Genomic DNA, 24,930 nt, shown 5'->3' with positions numbered 1-24,930 from the left:
TGGTTAAAAGTAGTGCACTATAGGGAATACGGTGCCATTTGGGACGCAGCTGCTGTGTGTATTATCGACGTCAACACAACAGTAATGTCCCAAGACTGGAGAAGAAAAAAAAAACTGAGTTCTGCTCTTCACTTCTCACAGTGCTATTAGTCAATCCCAGAGTCAAGGTAAAGAACTTAGTTAGCGTACTTGGGACTTAGTGCAGATTTTTTTAGGCTTATAGGCCTACTTCACCAAGGTGATTGTGAGTGTAGTTAATCAAATTCAGTTCTTATATGAATCGGCATTTGTGTTCTTTATTGAACTCTGATAAGATGGCTTAGTGAACTAAAGGCCTTTGGTCGAGAACGACTCGCAGAGTTGTGGACATTGACAGTGAGGTGTTTTTAAGGAGTATTTCTATAATACCTGACCTGAGGTCTCCCTTACTGTGTCTCTCAGCAGATGGTAGCCCAGTATGGACAGCAGCATCAGGGGCAGCAGGGTGGCATGGGTGGGTACTGCCAGCCGCAGGGCCAGTCCCCGTACTTCAGCCTTCCCCAGCAACAGCCCACCGCCCCCACACAGCCCCCCTACATGCAGCCACGCCCACCACCACCACAACAGGTAAGACTACATCCCCCACAATGCCCTGCTCGTGAAGAAGTTGAGCAGCAGTTTTTGAGGACTTGGGTTTGACAGACTTTTCGGAAGTGCTTGTTGCTTAGTTCGTGTCCTTGATACCGGTGTGGGAGAGTGTAACCAAAGTAGTGTTCACTCTATAAGCATGCATAATACACAAGTGGAGAGACCTTCCTTTTTGGAGCGTTGGGTCTCATTGTTTTGGGTTTCAAGTTCACTAGGATGGTCTGTTTTCATTTGTTAGCTAATGGACCTGGGGTGGCCCCTGTTTATTCTAGCTAAATTAAAAAACGAAAAGAGCAATACATTAATTCTGCGCAGTAGTGTTCTCCAGAGATTAGAGTGGACTGGTATCTGTTCCACCTGCAGTCCCCCTGTTCCATCCTCTCTGTAGCTGCGTCCCAAATGGCATCCTATTTCCTTTATAGTGCACCACTAGAAACCGTAGTGCACTATATATCGAATAGGGTTCCATTTGAGATGCAGACCCTGTATCTCATACAGGGCCAGTGGCTTTAATGAAGTCCACCCTCTCTGGTTGTTATATTGAGTCAGCGATTTGGCTGCTCATGTTTTTGAGGTGGAGGCAGCAGGTCAGCCGCAGTGCTTTGCATTCAACGGAGCAGAGAGTTACCGTTCAGGGAAAACCCTAACCCTTTTACCTGATTCACATAGGATTTGCGGTATGTTGCCTGAAAAAAGTATTGGGCAATGTTTGTATGGTCCTCTTTCAAACAGCCAAATTTGTACCACATTCTTCTTTTGCATTTGCTTTTTATTTAGCCATTGCTTAGCCACAACTGAGCAAGACATTCGACTTTGACCCTGTTGCAATCATTGTCATGGTAACCTGACAGCAAGCTCTAAATTCCTCAGACGGAAATGCACTCGTTTCAATACTTCACATTCACAACAGTAAGTTTGCAGATCGCCATAATTGTTAATAATTATCTTGTAATGTGTTAATTTTCCTGTTATGGTGAATAAAACATTGGCTACAGTTTAACTCAAATTGTTGTCAGATATGTTCTGGTAACTATATGAGCTGGCTAGATAGCTAGCAACAAACCAAGACATTGTCTAGAAAGTTGCTTTTAGTTGCCTGGCTTGCTAAATTGACATATCCTAAATAAATGTTTAAAATGCTGGGTTTTTTGGTGCAAAAAAATAGAGCAGGTAACGTTGCTATTTGGACCAGGCTGCTGCGATGTCATGCACACTACCGTTTTTGTGTTTATACCTTTTCATAATGACAAGGACAAGTTTGATTCGTACAGCAATGGAACGTTCATGATTTAATGCGTACCGAAGACGGTAAGATGAAAGGCGACGTTTCAGGAACCCCTTTTAGGTGTTGGCGGAAATAAAAGTACAGGCTTTGTCACCGGCAATACCTCTCAGATGTGAAGAAAAGTTGTCGGAATGCCAAAGTTGATGGGGTTTTGTCTCCTGTTTGAAAGGGATATTGATGTAATACCTGGGGCTCATTTGATAAGAGAGCGTCTCTGAGAAGAAATACAAAGCGAGCAAGAGAAGAGGGAGGGAGGGAGTGTATGGTGGTGCTGACTGGATGGAGTAATGAGAGATTGACCTTGAGTAAAATTCTCTGGGGTTTCCAGTGTGATATCTGAGGAGAGCAGTACACGCACTGCAGCGAGCTGCTCCGTCATATTGCTAAGCTTCTTTTTATTCCCACACCCCTAACTGTATCATTTTCATTTTCTCTTAGATGAAGACCAGATTGAGAGAGAAAAACATTTTCAATTTCTGTCCGCTCCCACTGTTTTTGACAGGGAGGATAGGGGAAATACGCAGGTGAAATGAGACTGTTGCCCTCGATTGCCACGGCTCCTGCTAAAACCACAGACCCAAGATGGCCGCCAGCGTGCTTGTTAGACCAGTGTTTATGGTGAAACTGGGGGTTGTAATGATGAAGCTCGGCTGCTAACAGTGTGTGCGAACTCTGTCGGGGGCCCACCAAACAAGACGAGGGGGCGCTTCTAAGTTATCTCCTTATAGGATCCCTACACAGTGTTCCAGCAGCCACAAATCCCAATCAGATTCCAGACCCTGTGCGAGGAATGAAGAGCTTATCAGTGGCAGTCTGTACTGAGCTCTGTGTGTTTCCCCCGTGACTCAGTCTCTCTCTTCCGACAGCCTTAATTAGCTTTGTGTGTGTGTTGCCTTTGTGAGACAATGAGTCAGCGGACACCCCGGGAAACGTGTGTGTGTTTGATACAATGAAGCCGGGAGAAAGGAAAAGAAAGAGAGGGGGGGGTCCCCTCTCGGACATGGGTTTTCATTGATGAGGAGTGAGTGTGAATGCGTCCCTAATGTGTTACCCTATTCCCTATAAAGTGTAGGGCTCTGGTCAGAAGTAGGGCACTATATAGAGAATATGGTGTAATTTGGACCGCACATTGTGTGTTTGGTAACTGCAGCCTGGCTGTTGTGTCTTATCTCTGTGAAAAACGGTCTTTACTGAGGGGAGTAGGAAAAATCCTCCATCAAGCTAGCTGCCAAGGTCCAAGCCTTCCCCGGTATTTCACTGAGAATATTAATGCTACTCTCAGACAAGCCAAGGAGCCTTTTATCAGCTGTGATGGAGCTGGACTGGAGGTTACATTACACTCTGCAGGAAAGATGGTTTTGGCCTTCAAGTCGGCTTTAAAGTAAAGTAGCTTTTCTCCCTCAGCTCCATTTGACTAGATATACAGTGCATTCGGAAAGTATTCAGACCCCTTGACCTTTTCTACATTTTGTTACGTTACAGCCTTATTCTCAAATGGATTAAATAAAACAATTCCCTCATCCATCTACACACAATACCCCATAATGATAACGTGAAAACAGGTTTAGATTTTAAGCAAATCTATATAAAAAATTAAAAACTACCTTATTTACTGAAGTATTCAGACCCTTTCCTATGAGACTCGGAATTGAGCTCAGGTGCATCCTGTTTCATTGATCATCCTTGAGATGTTTCTACAACTTGGAGTCCACCTGTGGTAAATTTTATTGATTGGACATGATTTAGAAAAGGCACACACCTGTCTATATAAGGTCCCACAGTTGACAGTGCATGTCATAGCAAAAACCAAGCCATGAGGTCGAAGGAATTGTCCTTAGACCTCCGAGACAGAATTGTCTCGAGACACAGATCTGGTGTATTGTGTGAAGAATGAGGGGGGGAAAAACAAATGTAATTCATTTTAGAATAAGGCTGTAACAAAAGGTCAAAGTCAAGGGGTCTGAATACTTTCCAAATGCGCTGTAGGCCTGTAGTTCACCAGAAGAGTCTTGAACCCATTCAGGCAGCCCTTCTACTCTCATTGTCTGGGTCTCTATGGTAACAGCACAGCCTTGCAGACCGCTGCAACTTGACAAGTGTTTTCTTCTCAAATGATTCACTAGAATTAATTGGTGATTAAGTGTCAGCGCCTATTTAAATTTTTTTTTTTTTAAATACGCTCAAGCCTGCTAGAATATCAATTACCGGGGGATGTAAATTACCAGCATTCACCAGGCAGGGCAGGCACACACTGGTCAGATGCAAATCCTTTTTAAAATAGGCAAACTTTTTTTTTAGAGCAATTTATTTTATTTTTTGTATTTTTTTTGGCTTCTGCTTAAGAGACCGACTGCCTGGGTTTGGTAGTGCTCCAGTCCTCCCTGTGATAATAAGCAACAGAGGACATGGGAATTGTCTATAACCTAATCTATATTCCTTTAACTGTGAGGTCCGAGGGTATTGTCAGCAATAATCATATGCCCATAGAGTTTAATTCCACTGTTTGCACTGATACTGTGTGCCCTAGGAAGAAACCCACTGTGGGCAGCCCACTCAGTACCATTGGCTCAAATGCAAATGTCACTGACATGTAAGTCTTGGATCAGCCGATCAGAAAAACACTAATATATAAACAAGCAACCCAGAAAAAGGTCAAAAATAATTCCATTTTAGCATATACAGTTGAAGTCGGAAGTTTACATACACCTTAGCCAAATACATTTAAACTCAGTTTTTCACAATTCCTGACATTTAATCCTAGTAAAAATTCCCTGTCTTAGGTCAGTTAGGATCACCACTTTATTTTAAGAATGTGAAATGTCAAAATAATAGTAGATAATTATTTCAGCTTTTCTTTCAACACATTCCCAGTGGGTCAGAAGTTCACATACACTTAATTAGGATTTGGTAGTATTGCCTTTAAATTGTTTAACTTTGGTCAAACATTTCAGGTAGCCTTCCACAAGCTTCCCACAATAAGTTGGATGAATTTTGTCCCATTCCTCCTGACAGAGCTGGTGTAACTGAGTCAGGTTTGTTGGCCTCCTTGCTCGCACACACTTTTTCAGTTCTGCCCACACATTTTCTAGGATTGAGGTCAGGGCTTTGTGATGGCCACTCCAATATCTTGACTTTGTTGTCCTTAAGCCATTTTGCCACAACTTTGGAAGTACGCTTGGGGTCATTGTCCATTTGGAAGACCCGTTGCGACCAAGCTTTAACTTCCTGACTGATGTCTTGAGATGTTGCTTCAATATATCCACATCATTTTCCTACCTCATGATGCATCTATTTTGTGAAGTGCAGCAGTCCCTCCTGCAGCAAAGCACCCCCACAACATGATGCTGAGACCCCCGTGCTTCACGGTTGGGAGGGTGTTCTTTGGCTTGCAAGCCTCCCCCTTTTTCCTCCAAACATAACGATGGTCATTATGACCAAACAGTTCTATTTTTGTTTCATCAGACCAGAGGACATTTCTCCAAAAAGTACGATTTTTGTCCCCATGTGCAGTTGCAAACCGTGGTCTGGCTTTTTTTATGGCGATTTTGGAGCAGTGGCTTCTTCCTTGCTGAGCAGCCTTTCAGGTTATGTCGATATAGGACTCATTTTACTGTGTATAAATATACTTTTCTACCTGTTTCCTTTTTACCTAGAGCCTATTCTCGTAGGTTGTTGCTATAGACCACAGAATGCTAAAAGTCAGTATTTTTACTATCTTTGTGAAATGCTTGATAATGTATGTGATATCAACAGAGGTATATTTTCTGTGAGACCTAAGTATTGACTGGTTATCATCAAGCTGTTCTGTGTGACCGTTGCCTGCAATCTGGTTCAGGTTCAATTCAACCTACCAGGGTATTTACAAACAGAACAGGAACTAAATTATCCGAATGTCTTGACCACATTTAAAGCAGTATCCACACCCATCGGATGTAGTGATCATAATATAGTAACCATATCTAGAAAAACCAAAGTTCCAAGGACCTAAAATTGTGTATAAGCGATCACACAAGAGGTTTTGCAATGATTCCTATGTCGAAGAAATGAAAAAGAAACAGCCTGATGCTGCACTTAAAGCATTCATTAAATCGCTTCTTCCGTTTAATGAACGGCATGTGCCCATCAAGAAATCCCCATGGGTAGATGATGACTTGAACAATTGTATGACTGAGAGGGATGAGGCAAAGGGAATTGCAAATAAGTCTGACAACACAGCAGATTGGCAAACATACAGTAAATTGAGAAGTCACGTAACTAAACAAATAGAAGAAACTATACTATGGAACAAAGATGAATAATATACAGAATGATAGTAAAAGGCTCTGGAGTACCTTAAATAGCCTTCCCTGTAGCTCAGTTGGTAGAGCATGGTGTTTGCAACGCCAGGGTTGTGGGTTCGATTCCCACGGGGGGCCAGCACAGAAAAAAAAAAAAAAAAATGTATGAAATTGTATGAAATGTATGCATTCACTACTGTAAGTCGCTCTGGATAAGAGCGTCTGCTAAATGACTAAAATGTAAAAAAAAAAATGTTAAATAAAATTCTAGGCAAACAAGCATTGAGGCAGATGGCTTGTTCATAACAAAACACATTTTTTTTGTTGTTGACAAGATTAAACAACTTAGGCATGACATACAAACAACAAGTACTGAGCCTTCATATTCATGCTTACGGACCAAATAAAGGGAAGGACACTCAACATGAATGAAGGGCACGGACACAAATGACTTGACGATTGTGGGAGCTGTTTTGTTAGACTTCAGTGCGGCTTTTGATATAATTCATCATAAACAGTAGCTGAAAAACATTGGTGTTATGGATTTACATCCACTACCTTATCATGGAGCAATGTAAATTTTGTCAACAAAAATTGTGACTTAAATATTCGTCAAACAACTATTTTTCAGTAGTGATTGACGGCACTATAACTGACTAAATAGACCAAGAAAAAAAAAGAACTAAACCAGGGTGTACGCGGGTCCTTAAATTAATTTATCTAAATTAAAGGCCTTAAATGTCTTATTGTCCTAAATTCAGTTTTCAATGGTCTTAAAAAATGCGACCGGAGATGACTACGGTGTTTCAGCAATGTTGTGCAGCTGCTTAATTGTTGCCACCACGGCTCAATTTATAGCCTACTTTTCAAAATGCTACAGCGCTTCTAATGTAGCCTACGACTCTGTGTGCGCGTGATGTACGTGTGCCACTGCAAGTCAGCCGTTGCCAGATTAAAGCACAGCGAGTAATGTAGGCTACAAAATAGATAGCCAATTCTAAACATTGCTTGTAGCTTGGCTAGTTAGCTCACTCGTTAGCTAGCTAGTTAACCATTTAGCTATTGAATGACTTGGTCAAACAGCAAAGTGCATTATCTTCATAATTCCTCAAATGAAAGCGACTGCCCTGCCCATGTACCTGTTTCGCTGGGGCCTGCTGCAGTGATAATGAGCGAGCCACTTTTTACTGCCTTTCCCGCTACGCTCCTGTAGAAAGTATTCTGATTCTAGCTATAAGAAAAACACCGCTATCCTGTGTAATACGCATGGCCTAAATAAATTTATAAACTGGGGGGTTCGAGCCTTGAATGCAGATTTGCTGACAGCCGTGGTATATCAGACCGTATACCATGAGTATGACAAAACATGTATTTTTACTGCTCTGATTACATTGGTAACCAGTTTATAAAAGCAATAAGGCACCTCAGGGGGTTTGTGATATATAGCCAATATACCACGGCTAAGGGTTGTGTCTAGGCACTCTGCACTGTGCATAAGAACAGCCCTTAGCCGTGGTATATTGGCCATATACCACACCCCCTCGTGCCTTATTGCTTAAATATATATTTATTTCTTATAAATAAAAAATACAGGGTCTAAAATTAACACCTGCCAAACGCGGGGCGATTTTGGCATTGTTGGGTAAGAATGTCTGATTTACCAGCCACGATAACGCGTGGTAACACTCCGGGCTCTACAATGTGAGCAATTAGGAAAAATAGTCAAGTATGGCCACAAGTGAGAGTTGTGATTTATAGCAAAATAAATGCTGCTGTAGCTGTTTTCAAAGTATTTCTGCCGTTTTGTTTCATATCTGGTAAGGCACAAAGAAATCTGAATCCTAAAGATTTATGCACAGGCATAAAAGTTGGTCTAATTTACTCAAGTCTACTAAAGAGACTTTGTCCTCGTGTTTCTTGGCTATTTACATTTTGTTCACAAGCTAGGTTGTTTTTCAGTGTTTGAGTTTGCTCCCACTGCTAGCAAAAAGATACATCATTGGCCTTTACTAGTGATATTCTCACAGGCACATGTGATGACTGGAGTGGCCCGGTTACCAAGGTAACCTTAAAGTGGCAGCTAAACATTTTTGTCTGACATTTTTGTAAAATACTCAGGTCACAGAATGTTTAATTAAATAGAGCTATATCCACATTATTTCTTATGAGTAATACATTTGTTTTAGAAACATTACTAAGCAGTTTTTTTGTGTTTGTGTAATTATGACAAAAAATCTGTGGCTTGGAGATGTTCTTTTTTTTATTTTTATCTACCTGCCACAGTGGCTGGTATACAAACACGTTCGTTTTAGGCCTTGGTAATAAACTCAGCAAAAAAAGAAACGTCCTCTCACTGTCAACTGCATTTATTTTCAGCAAACTTAAGTATTTGTGTGAACATAACAAGATTCAACAACTGAGACATAAACTGAACAAGTTCCACAGACATGTGACTAACAGAAATTGAATAATGTGTCCCTGAACAAAGGGGGGTCAAAATCAAAAGTACCAGTCAGCGTCTGGTGTGGCCACCAGCTGCATTAAGTACTGTGTGCATCTCCTCCTCATGGACTGCACCAGATTTGCCAGGTCTTGCTGTGAGATGTTACCCTACTCTTCCATTAAGGCATCGGCAATTTCCAGGACATTTCTGGGGGGAACGGCCCTAGCCCTCACCCTTCGATCCAACAGGTCCCAGACGTTTTCAATGGGATTGAGATCCGGGCTCTTCGCTGGCCATGGCAGAACACTGACATTCCTGTCTTGCAGGAAATCACACATAGAAAGAGCAGTATGGCTGGTGGCATTGTCATGCTGGAGGGTCATGTCAGGATGAGCCTGCAGGAAGGGTACCACATGAGGGAGGAGGATGTCTTCCCTGTAACGCACAGTGTTGAGATTGCCTTCAGTCTGATGATGCTGTGACACAGCGCCCCAGACCATGACGGGCCGCCCCCACCTCCAAATCGGTCCCGCTCCAGAGAACAGGCCTAGGTGTAACGCTCTTTCCTTAGACGATAAACGCGAATCCGACCATCAGCACTGGTGAGAGAAAACCGTGACTCGTCAGTGATGAGCACTTCTGTCTGGTCCAGCGACGGTGGGTTTGTGCCCATAGACGACGTTGTTTCCGGTGATGTCTGGTGAGGACCTGCCTTACAACAGGCCAACAAGCCCTCAGTCCAGCCTCTCTCAGCCTATTGCGGACAGTCTGAGCACTGATGGAGGGATTGTGCATTCCTGGTGTAACTCGGGCAGTTGTTATTGCCGTGCTGTACCTGACCTGCAGGTGTGATGTTCGGATGTACAGATCCTGTGCAGGTGTTGTTACACGTGGTCTGCCACTGTGAGGACGATTAGCAGTCTGTCCTGTCTCCCTGTAGCGCTGTGTTAGGCGTCTCAGGTACGGACAACGCAATTTATTGCCCTGGCCACATCTGCAGTCCTCATGCATCCTTGCAGCATGCCTAAGGCATATTCACACAGATGAGCAGGTGTTTGGTGTTTTTCAGAGTCAGTAGAAAGGCCTCTTTAGTGTCCTAAGTTTTCACAACTGTGACCTTAATTGCCTACCGTCTGTAAGCTGTTAGTGTCTTAACGACCATTCCACAGGTGCATGTTCATTAATTGTTTATGGTTCATTGAAAAGCATGGGAAACAGTGTTTAAACCCTTTACAATGAAGACCTGTGAAGATATTTGGATTTTTATGAATTATCTTTGAAAGACAGTGTCCTGAAAAGGGGACGTTTCTTTTTTTGCTGTTTAGTTGAGAGGATTATCTCAGCTTTGTGCAGATATATTTTACAACCAATATATTGATATGGATTTGAGATATGGAGTGTGCGAAATGAGCATTTGCCATTGTGAACGCATCGGTCTCATTGACTCTCAGACTATCCCGCAGGTGAAGAATCCGGATGTGGTGGTCTTGGTCTGCGGTTGTGAGGCCGGTTGGATGTACTGCCAAATTCTCTAAAAGGCTGTTGGGAGGCAGACATTCCTGCAGTCAGCAGGCCAATTGCACGCTCCCTCAAAACTGGAGACATCTGTGGCGTTGTGTGACAAAACTGCACATTTTAGAGTGACCTTTTATTGTCCCCAGCACCTGTGTAATGATAATGCTGTTTAGTCAGCTTCTTGTTATGCCACACCTGTCAGGTGGATGGATTATCTTGGCAAAGCATAAATGCTCACTAACAGGGAAGTAAACAAATTTGTGCACACAATTTGAGAGAAATAAGCTTTTAGTGTGTATGGAACATTTCTGGTATTTATTTTTTGGGGGACCAACACTTTACATGTTTTTATATTTTTTGTTCAGTGTATATTTAGAGGTAGTGATCTAGCTAATGTGTTATTTTTTTTTATGTTTTCTGTAAATATGGGAATATTAGAAGGTTTGTGGAGCACACATACCTCAAAATTAGTATTGAATTGCATTTCAAATGGTATTAAAAAGGTCTTACATCTTAAAGTCTAAACCAAAATTATTTCATTTCAGTTGAATCTGACTAAGTGGACTGGAAAATAGTTTTTGGAGAGATTGAGAGCTTTTCAGTGATAAGCACAGTTATTATTTGCTGCCCAGATGCACAGTTCTGTTCAGCAGTGGGAAGGAAGCTCCACACCTGGCACACACACCTACATCAGCTAGTGAACTGCGGGGGAGCAACCGATGAGTGTGGGCAGACAGGTTCCCCTTCCGATTAGACACATTGCGCAGGCGACTCTTTCTTATCCGTAGCTAACCAGTCACCACCAGCCTTCTAATTAGCTGCCCTTTGCACGGTTAAGAAACACACGCTGCTATACTAAATTCGAAATAATAGCTGCATTGAGTTTATAATAGTAAAACAACCGTCTCGCTATGTTTCTCTCCCTTGAGTATAGAAAAGTAGGCGGTCGTTGAATTTGTAGTCTCGTTCAACCCTCCCACTTCCTGCACTGCATTTCATAGCCAGGTTCTGAAGCCAACGTAGCAAAGTCTCCCTCGTTTCCTCTGTGAAAACAGCTTGATTACCATTCAAAAGATATGACCCATAATACTGACGCTACGTTTTTTTCTTCTTTCTATCATGCATTGAGAGGCCGCATTTTACATTCATGAAGCATATTGCGGGCCGTTCTAAAACTAGGCTACTTACGGACCGGACCATAAACCATTTGTTTAGGCGACAGATTGTTCAATATTTTTACCACGCTAGCTATTACTAACAACCTGGGGCGTGTTCAGCTGGACGTAACGATTTTGGAACATTCCTATAGCCTATTTCTATGTAGAACAAATGTGTGTCTCTCTGACATGTTGATTAAGGAATGACGTCTCTTCATGGACGTTCGAAAACGTTTTGCAATGGAACGTGGCCCTGGTAACATTACCAGTATCCTATATGCAAACGTTTGGTGGCACAGAAAGAAAGGAAAAGGGATGACAAGCAATTTATTGACTAAATCCCTCTTGCCACTACACTATATCTGACTGGGTAAATCACTTTATTTTGAGTTAATGCGGACCCAGTGACTCAGACTTGAGCACTTCGACCAGGACTCGAGCACTGGGACTTGGACTTCAGCCATAGGTAGTTACTCGTGTCTCTGACTCGGACTTGAGCACAGGGGACTCGAGGTTGTGACTCAACTACATCACTGGGTGAAACAGTCATTACCCAGTGGGCACACACTGGTTGAATAAATGTTTCAATGAAATGACGTTGAACCAACGTGGAATAGACATTGAATTGACGTCTGCCCAGTGGGTAGCTCTCGTTCAGTCATTAGACACCAATGTGGCTGCGGTGCCTGTGGAATGTTGATAACAATGGCAATGACGGAGGTGCAACACATACTACTTTGCCAATACTTTACTGCACCGTCTGGGGATTGTGCTACCTCTCTCTTTCGCTCACTCGCTGTCTGTCTGTCTGTCTGTCTGTCTACAGTATTTAGGCTGGATTAGGTATTTACATGACCAGATAATTAATATATTGTTGTATATGTCATATTTCTGCTGTTGGAAGAGAATAGGATGTTGTACAGAAAAATATGTTGCTAGGACAAGGCTATGTATATTTGTGCACATGGAAGTCAGTGAACATTCAGATTTAAATATGCTATGCAGAACAAACGTGTGTCTCTCTATGTTGATTAAGGAATTACGTCTCTATTGAAAGAAGATGGTGCCGAAGAACATGGCTGGCGTTTTTACATTCTCCCAACCAATTGTGCTATTTTGTTCGTTTTTTTGTGTTTTGTGTAACTTTTTTTTTTTTTTTAACTTATTGTGTAGATAATGTTGCTGCTCTTATGATGAAAATAACTATATCAGGATATCAGAACAGCGACTACTTGACATGGACTCAAATAAACTTTTTCCTTTAACGAGTCCGACGAGAAGGATATCCTGCTTTCACTGGTTTGCGTGAAGAAAAGACACACGAAAAGGGGCTGCAGATCGGGCAGCCTTCTGAGAATCCGTAGGCGTGCGAGTAAACTCCCACTGCCATCCGTTCTTCTTGCTAACGTGCAATCATTGGAAAATAAAATTGATGACCTACGATTTTAAGATTATCCTACCAATGGGACATCAAAAACTGTAACATCGTATGTTTCACCGAGACATGGCTGAAAGACGATACGGACAATCTAGAGCTAGCGGGATTTTCCACGCATCGGCAGAACAGACGCTACCTCTGGTAGACGAGGGGTGGAGGTGTGTGTCTATTTGTCAATAACAGCTGGTGCGCAATGTCTAATATTAAAGAAGTCTCGAGGTATTACTCGCCTGAGCTAGAATGCCTGTAGACCACACTATCTACCAAGAGTTGTCATCTATATTATTCGTAGCCGTCTAATTACCACCACACCTCTTCCCCTTCAGGAGACTGAAAAGATTTGGCATGGGTCATCAGATCCTCAAAAGGTTCTACAGCTGCACCATCGAGAGCATCCTGACCGGTTGCTTCACCGCCTGGTGTGGCAACTGCTCGGCATCCGACCGTAAGGCGCTACAGAGGGTAGTGCGTACGGACCAGTACATCACTGGGGCCAAGATTCCTGCCATCAAGGACCTATACAATAGGCGGTGTCAGAGGAAAGCCCATAAAATTGTCAGACTCCAGTTACTCTAGTCGTAGACTGTTTTCTCTGCTACCGCAAGGCAAGCAGTACCGGAGCGCTAAGTCTAGGACTAAAAGACTCCTCAACAGCTTCTACCCCCAAGCCATAAGACTGCTGAACAATTAATAAAATCGCCGCCAGACAATTTACATTGCTCTTACTCACTGTTTATCATCTATGCATAGTCACTTCACCCCCACCTACTTGTACAAATTACCTCAACTAACCTGTACCCCCACACACTGACTCGGTACCGGTGCCCCCTGTATATAGCCTCGTTATTCTTATTGTGTACTTATAATTATTACTTTTTATTTTTGTCTACTTGGTAAATATTTTCTTAACTCTTTTTAAACGGCGCTGTTGGTAAGGGCTTGTAAGTAAGCATTTCACCGTAAAGTCTACACTTGTTGTATTCGGCGCATGTGACAAATAAAGTTTTTGATTTGTTTACTATAGGTTAATGAGGCAATACACATGTGATGACAAAAATGTGACAAATTAAAGGGCATTTAGTTGACTGAAATGTCACATTTTGGTTTCGTCATTTTGACAATAACTAGACTAAATCATATTCAAGTGACAAAAATGTAACTAAGACTTAACGATATTTTAGTCAAAATGATTAAGACTAGGCTAAATCTAAAAAAGTGTGGTGTACCGGCTTGGGCCATTATTGTTTTCTGTTTTTACTAATGACCTTCCACTGACCTTGAGTAAAACATGTGTCTATGTACACTGACGGCTCAACGGTATACACGTCAGCTATGACAGTAAAATAAGAAACTGACGCCCTTAACATAGAGCTCCAGTCAGTTTTAGGATGGGTCACTTGCAATAGACTGGTGCTAAATATTGCAAAAACGAGAAGCATTGTTTTTGGGACAAATCACTCGCTCAACCCTAAACCTCATCTAGATATATTGTTCAGTAATGTGACGATTGAGGAAGTTGAGACTAAGCTGCTGGGTGTAATCGTAGATAGCAAGCTGTCATGGTCAAAACAAATAGACTCGATGTCTGCTAAAATGGGAAGAGGTCTGTCCATGATAAGGCGTTGCTTAAGGCGACCAGTCCTACGGACCCTAATTTTGTCGTACCTGGACTACTGCCCAGTTGTGTGGTCAGATTCTGCAAAGAAGGACATGGGAAAATTGCAGTTGGTCTAGGACAGAGCAGCACGTATTACACTTCGACGTACACGGAGAGCGAATGTCAGTAATATGCATGTCAATCTCTCCTGGCTCAAAGTTAAGGAGAGATTGACTGCGTCACTATTGATCTTTAGTGTGAGCTGTTGAAGGTACCGAACTGTCTGTTCAAGCTTTTTGGCACACAGTTCGGGCACTCATCGGTATCACACAAGACATGAAACCAGAGGTCTCTTCACAGTCCCCAGGTCCAGAACAGAGGCTGGGAAACACACATTATTAAATAAAGCCATGACTAAATAGATCTCTTTGCCACCCCAGGTAACTCAAGCTAGCAATAAAATCAGATAAACGAACACAATACGGCACGACGACGACGGGGACTGTGAAGACACACAGAAACGTTTATGTATTTTGCATTGTATTATGTAGTAATATGTGATATGTGGTTGTCTCGCCTGGCTATCTTAAGATGAATGCAGTAGCTGTGGGTCGCTCTGCTGAATGGCTAAATTGTAACGTAAATGTCCTGCTATGTATTTTATTTGTTGTTTCTCCTGTTTGAACCCCAGGAAGAGTAGCCGCTGCCTCTGCAGTAGCTAATTTGAAGATCCTAATAACTACTAAATACATACGAAATGATCACTATTAAATGACGAACAGGGAGCGTGCTTATGACGTATTCTTGAGCACCCAGAGGACAGCTGTTTTGGGGAATAATAGCATGTGTATTTTACACTTCTTATTGCTCATACATTTCCAATGTATGTCCCCTTTACCTCAAACGCATAAAGTGCCCGTCAGCCAGATTTACTGCCATGATTGGCCATGGCTCGGCATTGCCGCTTTGATGAGCTTGCATCCCAACTGGCACCCTATTCCCTACATAGTAGACTACGTTTGGCCAGAGCCTTAAGGGCCCTGGTCATAAGTAGCGCACTGCGTCGGGAATAGGGTGCCATTTGGGATGTGCCCATAGTCTGTGATGCTGTTGCCACAGGATGAATTCTGTTTAATTCCCTTACATCATGCATCCCTCGCCGTACTTCAAACAAATTCCCTCTGAACATATTTCATTACTGTTGCAGCCAAGCCTTTCAAAAGCAAAGGAATCATCTTTCATGTGTAAGCTATGAGTAATATCGCTCTCTGCCAGTCTGCCTGGTAAAGCTAGGAGGTTGTAGAATACTTCTATACATTTACACAGTACGAACATCTCAAATGATCGGGAAACATTTAAATAATGGAAACAACTGACACGGCTGAATTTCATAAAAAAAAATTATATTACGTGTGTAAACCCCAAATCCAGCTTATCATGCATCTACAGCTGAAACCCATATTCATCCCCATATATGCAGAACTCCAGTAGACAGTGGGGGTAGAGTTGGCCTCTTGCTGGCTGCATACTTTCACTATGATGTGTTTCCCGGGCGCGCCCGTCCCAGACACACTCACTCACACACAGACACAATACACTGCCCGCTCCTCTGGTCCTTCCTGCCTGTTGAGGATCGTGTTCTTCATCATGCCAGAGCAGCTGTTCCATACGATCGGCGTGTGAGCGAGCACGCCAGAGCACTGATATCATCAGTGTAAACACTGACCTGGCCGTGACCCAGCTATCACGGCACTCCACTTGAGTAAACCGCGCCAGCCATCCCTCGTCTGTCTGTAAACATTTCACCAGGCTAACAGCCTCACGGCACTAGTCTGTACTGCATCTTTTCTCCTCACCCCATTTCAAACAGACTCGGATTCTCGAACTGGCTGTGGGTTATTGGGTAGGTGTAGTTTGTATACACAAGCACATTTTCAGATGTATGCTAAGCATAGAAAGCCCTCAGTCATACTTTTCAATACTTTTTCCCTCCTCCTGAGTATTTGCTTACCTCAGGAAATGGTGGTCTCTCGTTTGAGGAAATCCTACAAAGTAAATGAACCGCAACAGATTTAATATCCGCTAAGTCACTGTGCGGCAGGCCAGCTCATATTAATCTGTATGATTTACATAAACAAATAAGTACAAATCATCCCTTCTCTGTTCCATGTTTGAGCTCTTTGGGATTAAAGGCAGTTTGTTTTGGTGGGTTGTAGTCACCTTCCTGGCTGAGACTACAGTACTTAACATTTTAACACAGCATTTACCATTTGAATCCAGTGTTTACTATTAATGGGGGGAGGGTTTCTACTTCCATATCGTGATCCTGTGTGGCTTAGTTGGTAGAGCATGGCGCTTACAATGCCACGGTTGTAGGTTCGATTTCCACAGGGGCCCAGTATGAAACAAGTAAGAATGTATGCACTCACTACAGTAAGTCGCTGGATAGGAGTGTCTGCTAAATGACTAAAATGTAAAAATTTGATATTTTTGACGATATATTTCCATGGTTGATCCTAACTGGTTTTCTCATGGCTCTTTCCTGTCCCTCTACAGCAGACATATGGGTGAGCAATATGTTTCCCAAATAAAATCACAATATCAAATGGCAATACAGTGCCTACAGAAAGTATTCCCACCCCTTAACTTTTCCCACATTTTGTTGTGTTACAACCTGAATTTAAAATGGGTTGCATTTAAGATGTATCACTGACCTACACACAATACCCCATAATTTCAAAGTGGAATGTTTATTGATTTTTTTTCCTCCTGAAAATAATACAAAATGAAAAGCTGAAATCTCTTGCGTCAATAAGTATTCAACCCCTTTGTTATGGCAAGCCTAAATACTGTTCAGGAGCAAACATTTGCTGAACAAGTCACATAAGTTGCATGGACTCTGTGTACAATAATAGTGTTTTAAACCAAAAAAAATGTAATGACTACCTCATCTGTACCCCACGCATACAATTACAGTATCTGTAAGGTCCCTCAGTTGAGCAGTGAATTTCAAACGCAGATTCAACCACAAAGACCAGGGAGATTTTCCAAAGCCTCGCAAACAAGGGCACCTATTGGTTGATGGGTAAAAAAAAAAGGAAACATTGACTATCCCTTTGAACATGGTGAAGTTATTAATCACACTTTGGATGGTGTATCAATACACCCAGTCACTACAAAGATACAGGCGTCCTTCCTAACTCCGTTGCCAGAGAGGAAGGAAACCGCTCAGGGATTTCATCATGAGGCCAATGGTGACTTTAAAACAGAGTTTAATGCCTGTGATAGAACTGAGGATGGATCAACAACATTGTAGTTACTCCACAATACTAACCTAATTGACAGTGAAAAGATGGAAGCCTGTACACAGTAAAGATATTTCAGAAACATGCATCCTGTTTGCATAATGCAAAAAAAGTGGCAAAGCAATTAATTTTGTCCTGAATACAAAGTTTTGTTTGGGGCAAATCCAATACAACAGAGTACCACTCCATTTTTTCAAGCATAGTGGCTGCTGCATCATGTTATGAGTATGCATTGTAATTGTTAAGGACTGGGGAGTTTTTCAGGATAAGAAAATAATCTGAATGGTGCTAAGCACAGGCAAAAGCCTAGAGGAAAACCTGGTTGTCTACTTTCCACCAGACACTGGGAGATGAATTCACCTTTCGGCAGGACAACAACCTAAAACACAAGGCCAAATCTACACTGGAGTTGCTTACCAAAAAGACAGTGACTGTTCCTGAGTGGCCGAGTAACCAATGATCAACAACCTGTTTGACACAGTTTGAAGAATTCTGAAAAGAATAATGAGCAAATGTTTCGCAATCCAGGTGTGCTTAGACTTACCCAGAATGTCCCACACCTGTAATCGCTGCCGAAGGTGCATCTACAAAGTATTTACTCGGTGTGAAAAATTTGACATTTTTGTTTTTCATTTTCAGTAAATTTACAAACATTTCTAAAAACATGTTTCACTTTGTCATCATGGAGTATATTGTGTGTAGATGGTTGAGATGGGAAAAAAAATATTTAATCCATTTTGAATTCAGGCTGTAAAACAACTAAATGTGGAATAAGTCGAGGGGTATGAATACTTTCTGAAGGCACTGTACATATACACCGAACGAAAATATAAATGCAACATGTAAAGTGTTGGTCCCATGTTTCATGAGCTGAAATGAAAGAGCCCATAAATGTTCCATATACCCACAAAGCTTATTTCTCTCAAGTGTTGTGCACACATTTGTTTACATCCTTGTAAGTGAGCATTTCCCCTTTGCCAAGATAATCCATCCACCTGACAGGTGTGGCAAATCAAGAAGCTGATTAAACAGCATGATCGTTACACTGGTGCACCTTGTGCTGTGGACAATAAAAGGCCACTCTAAAATGTGCAGTTTTGTCACAATACAATGCCACAGATGTCTCACGTTTTGAGGGAGCGTGCAATTCGAATGCTGACTGCTGGAATGTCCACCAGAGCTGTTGCCAGAGAATGTAATGTTCATTTCTCTACCATATAAGCTGCCTCCAACGTCTTTTTAGAGAATTTGGCAGTACGTCCAACCGGCTTCACAACCGCAGACCACATGTAACCACGCCAGCCCAGCACCCCCAAATCCAGCTTCTTCACCTGTGGGATCGTATGAGACCAGCCACCCTGACAGCTGATGAAACTGAGGAGTATTTTTGTCTGTAATAAAACCCTTTTGTGGGGAAAAACTCATTCTGATTGGCTGGGCTTGTTTCCCCAGTGGGTGGACCTGGCTTACAAGTGGGTGGGCCTATGCACTCCCAGGCCCACCCATGGCTGCGCCCCTGCCCAGTCATGTGAAATCCATAGATTAGGGGCTAATTAATTTATTTCATTTGACTGATTTCCTTATATGAACTGTAACTCAGTAAAATTGTTGCATTTTGCATTTATTTTTGTTCAGTATTGAATCAGTACATGTATCGGCACCTAAGTATCGTGATAATATATCGTAAGCTCCCTGGCAATTCCCAGCCCTAGTATTTACCATTTTAACACAGTATCATGATATTTGCGGCATTAAATCCAGTGATTTGTCCTTAGACATGCCCAGACCCAGTTACAGGCTTTACACCGATTGTGCTGGAGACTATGGGATAGTGTTACCACCACTCTCTGTCTGTTCTTTGAGAGTGGCATGGATCACCCGGTGTGTGTGTCCTGCTTACTGAGGAAGAAGCGTGATTACATGCCTTAATAGTGGGGGGGGGGGCGGGGGGCATTGCAAATGTCAGCAGAAATGGATTAGGCCAAAGTTTAATTTCTGTTTCACTTCTCCCTCTCCCTGCAAACCCTCAACTCTCACTCTCTCTTTACCTTTTCTATCTTACCCCCTCCTCTTCTCTTTCTCACACTCCGTCTCGCTCGCTCTCTCGCCGCCTCCCTATCTCCGATCTCGCCCCCCCCACCCTCCCTTCTCTGTCTGTATAGGATGTGTCACAGGAGGGCTATGGCAACAGGGGCCAGTCTGCTATGACCCCTGGGAAGCCCAACCATGAGGAGATGGGCCTCAGCCAGCAGGACAGACCTTCCAGTCTACCTGTAAGTCCACTTCACAGTATCTGGAAAAACACCAGAAAACATCAGTCATACACACTGCAAAATCTGCTGTAAGTCTGCTTCACAGCCACTGGAAAGGCATCTTGCGAAGCACAGCACCACAAAAGGCGCTCGATACTGAGGGAAAAGCTACGCACACAATCTGTGTGTCAGCCCACCCATTGCATATTTATTGCAGGGCAGGAGCCATGTCCTTGACACTTGTCTGGGCTGACATGACCTTTTGGGTCCTTGCCACTGCTTTAACAAGACCACAAGGCTTCAACTGGGCCCAACATCAGACTCAGTCTGTAAAACACCACTCTTCCCGCTGTCACTTATTACTGAGGCACGGGCCAGATTCCCCCACAGTGACTGGAAACCTGGACTAAGTCTTAAATGACACCCTATTTCCATATAAAGTGCACTACTTTTGAAAAGGGTCCCTCTGTTCAAAAGTAGTGCACGATGTAGGGAATAGGGTGCCATTTTGGGAAGCATCCCTAGTTGTTCAATGGCAGTCTCCAACTGAGGGCTGGTTCTCCGTGGCTTTTAAGCTGACTTTACTAACACAGGCCTTATTTCAGGCCTTATTTGCTTTCTCATGGAGGAGCTCAGCTCTCAGCCCTTTTTCCCTTTAACGTTACTCCTCTTTCCCTGCTGCAGTCTCTCCTCTGCGGCTCTTCAGTGCTCCGCTGAGCTGTCGGCACGCCATTGGAGCACAGGAATGTCAGTCAGGGTGGGCCCACGGCTCCCTGAGCCAATCGGCGCTCTTCCTCATCGCTCCCATGCATTTAACAAGACCCCCCCTTCTGTGTCATAGAGCAGGACTTGTAGATTTTGCTGTCCATTTCATAGCTAATGGTCATGCTTAGCTGTTAATGTTTTGACTTGCACCAATAAGCATTGCTAGAATAGGTCCCCCTCCCTCCTTTTCCTCTTTTGCTCCTGAGAGGAAAAAATCATTATGGAGGTCAACTTAAGAGTAATTTTAGCAACAAAAAGAAAGTAAGGCCAGTCCGGGCAGCCGAGGTGTACGCAGGGAATCTCATCGCTGGATACGATTTCAAAAGAGTCATTTGGATTGATTAGAGTGTGCTATCCTGTTTTGGTCTCATGATTCTCTTGGGCAACATTCAGGCAGGGTTTAAAGATGCCCTTCTTTCTCTGTGCTCTAAATAGAAAGCATGGGAGTCCAACTGTGTTGATGGCATATCGCCAGCCAGCTCTTTAAAGATCTCCAGCTGAGACACAGACTGGAGACCCATTTTAGTATTTATTTATCATCTCACATTGGAGTCATGCACTTAGCGCCTGATAAACCGGTGTGTGTCTCAGTCAGTGTGTCTGTCTCTGTGTGTGGATAGCTGTTGGGTTAGCTGAGGACCGTAAGAGGCCTACCACTGAGTGTTGTAGACATGCTGCGTGACCTGCGGCTTTGGGCAGACTGATGACATGCAGAGTGTGTGCAGGCAGAGTCCTTCTATTTATAAAGCACTCACTGTGTCATCACGGAACAATGGCGTAGGGAATCCCGCCAAGGAATACAATTTCCAAGATTTTTCTTTTTTTACACTGACTGTCCACAGTTGCTTGCACACTTGTCCTTGACTCTCACAGGTATTATTTGGTAGTATTATATTACAGTAATATTCTTCAGAACTTAAAGAAAAATATTATTTGTGACCCTGTCCACACTTTCATATTTGTCTATGGCAGGGGTTCCCAACCTGCGGGCGCGCAACGTTTGCTGGGGGGGGAGCGGGATTCTCCTTGATTTGACGGGCAAAACATTCGTTTTTGTTTTTTACAACTCGCGATTGTTTATACCTACAGTACCTGTCAAAAGTTTGGACACACCTACTTTATTTTTACTATTTTCTACATTGTAGAGTAATAGTGAAGACATCAAAACTAGGAAATACCGCATGGAATCATGTAGTAACTCCAAAAAATATATTTTAGTTTCTTCAAAGTAGCCACCCTTTGTCTTGATGACTACTTTGGACACTCTTGGCATAATCTCAACCAGCTACATGAGGTAGTCACCTGAAATGCATTTCTCGTTAATTTGTGGAATTTCTTTCCTTAATGCGTTTCAGCCAATCAGTTGTGTTGTGAGAAGGTGGGGTGGTATTCAGAAGATAGCCCTATTTGGTATAAGAGCAAGTGCATATTATGGCAAGAACAGCTCAAATAAGCGAAGAGAAACAACAGTCCATCATTACTTTAAGACGTGAAGGTCAGTCAATACGGAACATTTCAAGAACTTACTAAGTTTATTCAAGTGCAGTTGCAAAAACCAAGCGCTATGATGAAACTGGCTCTCACTCTTGGCAAGATGTGACTCTGCACATGGGAATATCTTTGGTTTGTCTCGAAGACATTCAGAAGCTGAGCTGCGACCTAAAGTCGAAGAGTCAAAGAAATCGCTTCCCAAGCAAAGTCCAATCTTCTACAATCTGTGACTCTGTCGCTATCAATTGATCGAATTGAGGTTTGTAGACATTTTTGCGAAATTTATCGAATTTATATTACATTTAAGTATTGATACCCTTCACCCAGTACTTTGCTGAAGTACATTTGGCAGCGATTACAGCCTTGATTCTTCTTGGGTATGACGCTACAAGCTTGGCACACCTGTATTTGGGGAGTTTCTCCCATTCTTCTCTGTAGATCCTCTCAAGCTCTGTCAGGTTGGATGGGGAGCATCGCTGCACAGCTATTTTCAGGTCTCTTCAGAGATGTTTGATCGGTTTCAAGTCCGGGCTCTGGCTGGGCCTCTCAAGGACATTGAGACACGTCCCAAAGCCACTCCTGCGTTGTCTTGGCTGTTTGCTTAGGGTCGTTGTCCTGTTGGAAGGTGACCCTTTGCCCCAGTCTGAGGTCCTGAGTGCTCTGGAGCAGGTTTTTGTAATCAAGGATCTCTGTTCTTTGCGCCGTTCATCTTTCCACCGATCCTAACTAGTCTCCCAGTCCCTGCTGCTGAAAAACATCCCCACAGCATGATGCTGCCACCACCATGCTTCACCGTAGGGATGATGCCAGGTTTCCTTCAGACGTGACGCTTGGCATTCAGGCTAAAGAGTTCAATCTTGGTTTCATCAGACCAGATAATCTTGTTTCTCATGGTCTGAGAGTCTTTAGGTGCATTTTGGCAAACTCCAAGCGGGCTGCCATGTGCCTTTTACTGAGTAGTGGCTTCTGTCTGGCCACTACCATGAAGGCCTGATTGGTGGAGTGCTGCAAAGATGGTTGTCCTTCTGGAAGGTTCTCCCATCTCCACACAGGAGCTCTGTCACAGTGACCTTCGGCTTCTTGGTCACCTCCCTGACCAAGGCCCTTCTCCCCCGATTGCTCAGTATGGCCGGGATGCCAGCTCTAGGAAGAGTCTTGGTGGTTCCAAACTTCTTCCATTTAAGAATGATGGAGGCCACTGTGCTCTTGGGGATCTTCAATGCTGCTGAATGTTTTTGGTACTCTTCCCCAGATCTGTGCCTCAACACAATCCTGTCTCGGAGCTCTACGGACAATTCCTTCGACCTCATGACTTGGTTTTTGCTCTGATATGCACTGCCAACTGTGGGACCTTATATAGACAGGTGTGTGCCTTTCCAAATCATGTCCAGTCAATTGAATTTACCACAGGTGGACTCCAATCAAGTTGGAAACAGGATGCATCAGAGATCAATTTTGAGTCTCATTGCAAAGGGTCTGAATGTGTATGTACGTATTTCTGTCTTTTATTTTTAATAAATGTGCAAACATTTCTTAAAACCGTTTTTTGCTTTGTCATTGTGTGTGTGTGTGTGTGTGTGTGTGTGTGTGTGTGTGTGTGTGTGTGTGTGTGTGTGTGTGTGTGTGTGTGTGTGTGTGTGTGTGTGTATATTGCTGAGGAATTGTTTTTATTTAATCGATTTTAGAATAAGGCTGTAACAAATTGTGGGAAAAGTCCAGGGGTCTGAATACATTCCAAATGAACTGGAACATAAAATTGAAATAAAATCGCAGTATAAAATCGCAGTTTAAAATTGCAGTCCATATACAATAGTGAGAATCTAAATGCATATCGTATCGGCATCTAAGTATCGGGATAATATCGTATTGTGAGATCCCTGTCAATTCCCAGCCCTTCGCATCCTATTCCGTATAATGTGCACTACTTTTGACCAGGGCCCTGTCGGCCCTGGTCGAAAGTAATGCACTGCATATAGAATAGTGTGCCATTTGGGACGCAGTACTGAGGCAACACTCCGCTGCTTGCCTGTACCTCAGCTCTCACTCGCTCTTCCTCTCTGCTCTGCCCGCTGCTGCCGCTGTTACCACTCCTCCTCAGGCTGCCTTTGAAGTTAACCGCCACTGGTGTTGCCATGGCGACAGGGCTGAGAAAACAGCCCCCTCCAAAATATGCATATTAAAGCAACTGATTGATGTACTAATCACATTATTCTTCTTATGGTATTTGTTATTATTGACGTTCCCCCCCCCCCCCCACCCCGATTTGCTTGTTTATATTTTTGTGTATTGCGGCATTTGAGCTCAAATGTGGTATATTATATAGTTTGGAGAACATTTTGTACTGCCAGTGAATCATCTGGGCCAGTGTATTTTTATCAGTAAAACATTTCACCACCTTCTAGTTTTCTTTCTGTTGATCAGATTTTTATGTCATCAATATTCCCAATGGAAGTCTCTGATTGGATACGGCTGACTTTGGACACAATGCAGAGCATGATGGGTATTGGAGTGCCACAATGTTGATTAAATTACCAGTTGAAACCGTTAAATTTAAAATCAACAATTTCTCTGGAAAGGGTTGAGGCGTGTGTTCCACTTGGATATTTATTTACAATCTGGTTTTAACCAGTGTTTCCACGCTCCCCCTTGTTTTTGAAGTGTCACACATTTTAATTGAAGAATTCCTGTGAAATGTCACATGATGTTAAACTCTCTCGGCAACTGGGGTTTCATCTACATTTTCTTTTCAAGGCCTAATCAAATCCACCTCGTGCTTTC

At 42.9% G+C, this 24,930-nt stretch overlaps 1 protein-coding gene across 8 annotated transcripts in view; it reads left to right on the top strand.

Annotated features, from left to right (window-relative positions):
• The window catches only part of arid1b (AT-rich interaction domain 1B), a 112,146-nt gene that overhangs the window by 30,134 nt on the left and 57,082 nt on the right, over window positions 1-24,930 (top strand). For 4 of the 8 annotated variants that reach the window (XM_082976782.1, XM_082976776.1, XM_082976779.1 and 1 more), the window contains exons 3-4: window positions 442-606; window positions 19,807-19,917. The exons of 1 other annotated variant lie outside the window; for it this stretch is intronic. In XM_082976782.1, coding sequence (XP_082832908.1) covers window positions 442-606; window positions 19,807-19,917 — 276 coding nt within the window. The remainder of the gene's footprint in view (window positions 1-441; window positions 607-19,806; window positions 19,918-24,930) is intronic. 3 more of the 8 variants (XM_082976777.1, XM_082976780.1, XM_082976778.1) reach the window with 3 other exon arrangements.

This window comes from Salmo salar, chromosome 06 (genome assembly GCF_965601325.2).
Source record: "Salmo salar chromosome 06, fSalSal1, whole genome shotgun sequence".
NCBI classification, from domain to species: domain Eukaryota; kingdom Metazoa; phylum Chordata; class Actinopteri; order Salmoniformes; family Salmonidae; genus Salmo; species Salmo salar.
Note: the sequence above shows the minus strand (reverse complement) of the source record. Positions and strands in the feature narration are given on the sequence as shown.